Source organism: Limulus polyphemus, unplaced genomic scaffold (genome assembly GCF_000517525.1).
Source record: "Limulus polyphemus unplaced genomic scaffold, Limulus_polyphemus-2.1.2 Scaffold654, whole genome shotgun sequence".
NCBI lineage: Eukaryota > Metazoa > Arthropoda > Merostomata > Xiphosura > Limulidae > Limulus > Limulus polyphemus.
In genome coordinates, this window is record NW_013666264.1 from 90,775 (window position 1) to 99,108 (window position 8,334).

Genomic DNA, 8,334 nt, shown 5'->3' on the forward strand with positions numbered 1-8,334 from the left:
GCCAATCTCCTGACATGAACCCCATCGAAAACCTCTGGGCTATAACCGACCGGCAAGTCAAGAAACAACCAAAAAAACCAACTTCGAAGAGGGATCTACTCCAAGTTTTGAAGCAAGAGTGGGTGAAAATCCCACATTCTAAAATTGACGAGATGATTCTCACGATGCCCCAAAGGATCAACGAACTTCACGAAGCAAAAGGAAGATCTACTAGATATTAATTGAATTATAAATATATCAATTCATGTGAATATGACTGAAAATTTTAATTTTTCCTGAAAAGGTGGTGTCTACTTACTTGTGACCACGTTGTGTATATAGTTTTAATATGTATTTATGTGCTTGATGATGCATTTTTAGAATGTCAATCTTACATAATTTAACAATACTAAAACCTGTGTTTGTAGTTTAGGATCAGCAGTCATGTCAGCTTTGGTACAAGTGGTGTTACAGGGAACAACATCTAAATTTCATGGAAGAAATGGAGATGATTTAAATATTGGAAATCTTTACCAGGTAGAAAAAGTGGATTTTTTACACAAATTTTATTGTATTTGATACACTCAATTAGCAAATATAAACTATTTTTAAAAAAACTAGTATTTAGAGAAAGCAATAAGTGCCATACCATATTGTGGTTAAAGTTCATAATTTTATGAATTTATTCTGGTATATTATTGTTAAAAAGTTATTTTAGAAAACAGTAATTTTTAATTCAATCTTTTAAGCAATTGCTACATGCTAAAATCATCAGCCAGTTCAACTGGACAGGATGTTTGGGGTTAACTTAATTTGTATCAAAAGTCGTTTTGCCAGAAGTTTCTATATCTATGTCAATATAACCTCCAAAGCACAGAAACATATATCATTCTACATTACACCGGAAGCAATAAAGTATCTATATGTTTTGGTGAAAGTTTGTTCATTTTCAGGATGTTTTGTAAGTAAAATGGAAATAGTATTTTTTTTCTTTTTCTTCCAAACCATTTGTAATTAACTGTCTCTGTACAACAGGGTTGAAATGAGCATGTGATGATGTATTACAGTATCACATTCAAAATGTAATTACACAATTTTGTTGTCAATGTATGTAAATAAACTTAGCATAAAAACTGATTTTATAATTCAAGTTTTTATATTATCTAAGCTTTAACTTCTTAATTTCAAATATAAAGATTTAAAAAAAAAATTCAAACATAATTTTTCAGTGTCACAGGAAGTGTCTGAGCTCTGATTTCTCCATTTCAAAATCTTCTAACTACTAAGATAAGCTTCTTCAGTTTTCAACCAATTATAAACACCCACTGTATAAGTTACAAGTAAGAATCTAAAGTTAGAACATTCTACTCTCTTTGATTTAGCTAACACTAAAATCTCAATAAATTTGTTAATTACCAGAGAATCCCCTCCCTTCTCTCTGATTTTTGAGATTGTTTGCTAATCAGCTTTACATGACTGATGGACATATATATATATATAACGAATAGAAAAAACAAATTTTCCTCTACACAAATCTTACAATTCTGCATTAGGTTTTTCCCACAATGAGCCATTAGTCAATGAGAATTGATGGATTCATACTGATCAGATTTGGTGCTCTGAAAAGTAACAGAATTTTTAACCAATTGATAGCTTAGAAAGCTCGTTAAAGTAGAGTAATTTTGGAACATCCTTTTCTAATGCCTGATATATACTTTTTGTTCTAAAATGCATATTTGAAAGCTACATGAATGTCGCATATCTTTACTCAAGTTCAAACAATCTTGTACACTGAGTACTACAAATCCTTGTTTTTTATATGTATTTTTTATTAAGTATTTGTTTAACTAAAGTAACTAAAATGTAAAAATATAAACTTCTTGACTTAGCCTAACAACACTCAAGTAAAATGAAATGTCTAAAATTACACAAATTATGCTGTGAAACATAACACCAGATTACTTCTGTTCATATTAGCTCTATAAGAAACAGCTAATGGGCCTCTGCTGTGATTTGTTGCTGTAGATCCCATGGATTACTGATCCAATAGTGACAAGGTACATCTATAAAACCATAAAATTAAAAAGAAACAGATGTAAAAAAAATTCACAGTTCAAACTGTTAAGATCAATACTGCAGTTATTGCAAAGGAAAAAATGCTATTATTAATTTTATGTCACATTTTTAAACTTTTCATTTCACTGTACATTGATTATTTCTCTACAGTTTGTGTTAGGGTGGAAAAAATAAAATATAAAGTTTTACTGAAGAAATATTTGATATTCATTTGGGAAGTTCTAGAAATTCTGCAGCTGAAATATGAAACTGTAAGATGAAGAAGAAAGGTCCACCTTTTGAAAGTGTTTGGGTTATAGGATTTTTATCACTTTATATTAAGACTTCTTGTACCTATGTGTTTTTCTGACATCTTCAATTTTTCACTCAAAGTGACTCAATACAGGCTTCAGAAATTCACATTTAAATCTTTTATAGAAATACACTTTATTAAAAAAAGTATTTTTTGTCTACAGACTTGTAATGTTTACTAAAAGCTTGCCAATTTTTGTGAAGATGCACTTAATAAATTCAGATTTACAGTACGTATTACTTTGACAGTTCCGTAGTTAGTCAAATCTACCAATTTCATTCTTATAAGGTTAAAGATCAGTACTTGTTTTCATTATTCCTGCAACACTACAAACCATTAAGAGGTTGGTGTAGTTAATAAACTATAAAAAAAGTTTTCAACCTCAATTTTTCTAGAAATTTGCTAGTTTGTGAGGTTATTGATGTCAAACACTATATAGAAATCATACCAGTTCATGCTCTTGTACCACCTTACATCCCTACAGCCATTTGGATTTAGTAGTAAATGTTTATCTTTCTGATTAATCCATATTTCTCAACTCCTGACCAAGATTGTTCCAGGGCTTGTATAACCATGCCCCTCATATTTATTTTCAACAGAATAATATACAAATAAAGGACCTTCTCTTTCAGTCTTTGTGTTTATGTTCTGAATAATGTCTCTGATGCTGATTTTGAAACTGACCACAGCATATTTTATCTACTATTTCAGTAAGCAGTATTTTGTGTAAAAAAAAATGTTCTTTTCCTATACAAAATACAATTATATCATCATTTTCTACAGGAGGGTTACATTCATGACTTTATTTTCATACAACATTTGGTACAGTTTGCCTTTGATGTTTTAGTTGAAAGTTATTTTCAAATATTTCCATTCCAAAATTAACAAAATAGTCAGTAATTAATTTCACATCTATCATATCAAAGTAAAGATTATTTTATGAGGAATAATATTTTAATACTGCTGTTAAATATGAAGCAATGTTTATTAAAGCTTCTGCTGGCTCAATTTCTTTGGTTTGAATTGTACATCATTACTAGCAGCAGTGATCATTGCACTCTGTAAAAAAAATGGCTATAGAATTTGTAATGCATGATGTATCCACAAAAATATGCCAGTGAACAACAAAATTGCTGTTACTATCAATATTTAGTGGTTTAATACTCTTATTATAAAAAAAAAAAGTTGAATACTAATAAATAGCATAGATATCGTATTTCAATGCTAGACAAGGGCTAGTGATGGAATGGGGTACTGGAATTTTTTTCTTTTTTGTTCTAGACTGTCAAGTTTAAAAGACTTATTTTTGCAGTAAGAAATGTGCTTTAATGTGAGCTGTATAAGCTAAAAACACATTCTTTTATGTAATGCATATATCAAGGTTATTAAATAACCTTAATATTAATACTAGTCATGATTTTTGTCCCACTGGTGAAAACATGCAGGTCGCTAACATATATAGGTCTTATTACTATAGAACAGGATTGATAATCATTTATGTATTATGATTGATGTTGAGATATTGAAGAATAAACTTTTTAAAACTAATGCATCATAAGATATTTTTGACTGTTATGAACTCTCATGAGTGACTTTTGTGTGGATGGCACACCCTAAAAAGAGCATTACTTTATTTAGGCATATTAAAAATGTTCCTGAATCTATGAATGTTCACTGTGTGAAATATTAATAATATTACTATTAATAGCTTTGCCAAGCTGATTCACTATAATTGATTTATAATAATACCAATTTTCAAGAAGGTGGCATATTTAGTTGTGATAACTAGGTACTAGAAGACATTTCCTAGGAAGGTTTAGTTATTAAATATTAGTAACTGATACAAGAAATAAACTTTTTAAAGTATTTTATTATTCTAACAATATACATGCCAAGTTTTGGCTCTTAATTTAGCACCTAGACCACTGCTATGACTGTGGTATCTCAGCCAATCTGATGTGCCTTGGTATTAAGCATTATAACACATTCCCCATTGCTTTCACTCGTGTATACTTAGAATTAATTACTTGTATCTTTTTGTACTTCCTACATATTTACATTTGGCTAATTTGACCCATTCTGAGACAGTGTGAAAATAATACAAAACGCCATGCTAAAGGTACTTTTTCTCAAAATATAATGATTTAATTGAGGCACATTCTTTGTTGTTGAAGAAGTTTCTTGGTGGAGAATAAGCTAGATACAAATACAGTTATAAAAATATTTAATCTCGAGTATTGGAAAATGTTCAAAACAAACCACTTGTGGAAAAAGTGCTGTGTTATAAAATGTGGATTTTATTTTGTCATACATCCTTCAAATAGGTATATCTCATCTTTTCTATAAAATGAAAGACTATTGAAGTTTTCATGATTGTATACAGTTTTTGTGGAAAAACAAATCTTTAATTATGGAATATGGTTGCCTTAACATAGAAGTTCATCTAATTTGCATTTTGAGCATTTTAATATAAAATGAGTGCTGCAAAGACAATCCCATAAAAATACAACTGTTGATCAGAATGTCATCGTGTACAAAACTATTTCATCTTTCTTAGCATTATAACATAATTAGTTTTAAGAAAAATGTGTAAACTAAAAAGTGTATGTAATACTTATTAACAGTCATAGAATATATAAAGCCTTGACTTGATCTGTCTATGTACCAAGCATAGAACATGTATAACTTTGACTTGACCAATTTTAATTGGTATAAAACATCTAGAACTTTGCCTTTACCCATGTTACCAGGTATATATATAACATAGAATTTTGGCTTGACCCATCTTAATCGGTATAAAACATGTAGAACTTTGACTTTACCCATGTTACCAGGTATATATATCTATATAAAATAGAACTTTGGCTTTTTCAACCTTAACAGCAAGTATCACAGAAGTTCCGCATGACAATAATATACATGTCCATAATCCTGCTGTGTCTTATACCATGCACTCACATCTTTAATTATTGTTTATACACAACGAATCACTGTTTTTAACTTAATGCATTGAACTGAGTATGTGGAATAAAAGTAAGTCTTGCTGATGCAGAAGATGGTTAATTTACATGTAATTCTTTTTATGTAGATATGAATGAGGTTTATAACATATCACTCAGTGTACTAAGAAATTGGACTTAGCTTCTAATATATAAAAAATTAAATTATTTAATACATATATAACTAGAAATAAGAAGCCTAATTTCAATGTTCTAGTCATAATTTTCACCTGCAATTTAATATTTTGTAGGCTGAGTCTGTACAACAGCATCTTGTGTTGACTCTGTTTCGAGCAGTTGTGTGTAACGTTAGAACAGATATTATCATTCCTCAACAGCAGGAGCTATTGCAGATTCTCTCAGACCTCATGATATCAGAAGACTCAAATGTATCTGTCACAGCCTCGCAGTGTGTTGCTGCTCTCATTAATAAGATGGAAGCAGGTGCCAATTTTTCTATTTGTCTAGATACAATCACACAAAAGTTAATAATGACAGTTGAAAATGTTACAAAGCAGAAAGCAAGAGAATCTGCTGTGAAAGGATGGTCCTGGCTAACAAAGGCATTAGTTTTAAGAGGTGATTCCCAGATGGAATATCTTATAGAAAAGGTAAGCACAAGACCAACATATTAGATAAAATTCTACACATGGTAAGTATTAATTACATGTTCCAGTTACAGCAATCATATACATAACTGTTGGATTATGATACAATAATCTTTTGTGTGTTTACTAATCTAAAGTCATTTGTAATTTGGCAGCGGTTCTTTGGTTTTAACTTCAGTGAATCTGACTATGGTAATGTATCACAGTTTTGTATCCAGTATTGATTGTGATCAGTTGTGTTGGATAATTCATTACTTTTTTGTTTTTAATATATTATTTTGTTTCACTACAAATGGAAATGTTCTAAGTCATATTCATGTACTGGATACGTCTTATTTTCTTGTTCATGGACCAAGAAGCAGATTTTTCATTTCTGAAATATGAACTCTGTATCATGCTTCAAGCCACTTGAATACTTTTGGTTCATGACTTTCAAAGAATATGAAGGTGGTTTGCTGAAGAACCTTTTTTTTCTGGTGTTGATAATTGTTGTTCAGACTTAGTGGCAAAGATTGTAAATATTTATTAATGTATTGTAAAATTAACATAAGGTAAGGTCCTTTTTTATAGCATGTAAATTTATAGCAATGAATTTCTTCTATTTTGACTCATTGTGGATATGTCATTAAGTGTTTTTTTATGCACTCTTTATGGTTTATTGTTCTTAAAAACATCCACAAAGTCAGTTCTCTTATTCTTGGTTTGTAAAGCTGTGATACCACTGGCACTGCAGAGAAAACAACTTGTTTGGGTTTCCACAATCTTTTCTTTAAGGCTTGTCTTAGTACACTACTTACAAAAATTAAAAGATAATGAGGTTTTAATATGTTGTTTTGTTTAAGTTGAAGAAAAAACACAGATGTTCAATATTGACAAAATTATTTATTTAAAATATCACAGGTAAGCAATATCAAATAACAAAAAAGCAAATTTAATGAAAAATGCCAATATTAGGCTGCACAAGTATCAAAGAAAAATAACTTAAGATAAAAGTTCATAACTGGTAGGTTCTCTTATTGTTAATGACTTCTCTGCATCTGTTCCTCATACTGTTGTAGTTATAAAAAGATGAACAATAAGTAGCAGGATGTCATCCACGTAACATCTTACTGTGAGAGACCCTCCATCCACCACCTAGAGATCTGTATGCCCCCTGCATGCAGATGCCCCTCTCAAGGCATCATCTGAGTACAGTACAGGGATCCATTTCTGAAGGGTCCAGGTAACATGTTCCTGAGAAACTGCCAGCTGGGCTGTTTAGTATGTTGGGGTTGTGCACACACTATAACTGCTCTCCCTAACAAGTCCCATACATGCTTAATGAGATTTAGGTTTGGTGACTTATCAAATCAGTTCAATACCTCTATTCCTTCATCCTGCAATAATTGCTGCATGATCCTGGTAGTGTGGTGACTGGGATTATCCTATTTAACTCGTCTCCAACAGCACCAGCAAAAAAGGTGAACAATAGGTTGCAGGATGTCATCCACATAACATCTTGCTGTCACAGACCCTCCATGCACTACCTAGAGATCTGTATGCCCCTGCATGCAGATCCCACCCCCTCAATTCATCATGGTGGACAGTGTCTCCAGACCATCAAATGTCTATCATTTGAAGATACATAGAACTTACTTTCATCTGAGTACAGTACGGGGATCCGATTATGAAGGGCCCAGGTAACATGTTCCTGGGCAACTGCCAGCCGGACTGTTCAGTACCTTGGGGTTGGGACAGGTGCTCTAACTGGTATTCTTAACGTGTTCCTAACCATTGAGCACAACAGTGGCTTGCTGAAGCTTGTTCCTGAGGCCACTAACACTGCTGACATGGTTTCTGAGGGCTAAATTCCATAGATATTGGTTGTTTACTGCACCTGTAGCCCTTCTGTGACCCTGACATGGCCTCCTGGTGTATTCTATTGTGGCCTGTTAACTGCACAACAATCTGGTGACCACAGATTGCGACAGAACAACCCTTATGACCTGTGGCTCTCCTTTAGCAGTGTGACAGAGCTGCTAACTTTTAGTTTCATGTAATTGGTTTCTAACAGCTTGCATGCTCCTTGCAAAAGTCAATATCAGCAAAATATTCTATAAACCTAGCATTATATCAACAGGAAAGATTTTTTTCCAATCAATCAAAACTAGCCTTTTGCTTTGTAGAATTTGTATCATTTCTCATAAAGGCAAGGAATCATTGGTACATAAACTTGTAAACTCTAGGTAAAAATTGTGTAATTCTCTACAATAAACATGCTAAATATGAAAAAAGACTGATAATCTAAAAATATATAAATTTAAAAAAAAACTCATTATCTTTTAATTTTTGTGAGTAGTGTATTTGTAATAAATGAATAAGGAGAACTAGTGAGCTGGTT

At 31.6% G+C, this 8,334-nt stretch overlaps 1 protein-coding gene across 4 annotated transcripts in view; it reads left to right on the forward strand.

Moving 5' to 3' along the window:
- LOC106459728 (MMS19 nucleotide excision repair protein homolog) overlaps positions 1–8,334 on the forward strand; it is a 94,001-nt gene that overhangs the window by 71,245 nt on the left and 14,422 nt on the right. For all 4 annotated transcript variants that reach the window (XM_013919383.2, XM_022386266.1, XM_022386267.1 and 1 more), the window contains exons 18-19: positions 408–516; positions 5,598–5,957. In XM_013919383.2, coding sequence (XP_013774837.2) covers positions 408–516; positions 5,598–5,957 — 469 coding nt within the window. The remainder of the gene's footprint in view (positions 1–407; positions 517–5,597; positions 5,958–8,334) is intronic.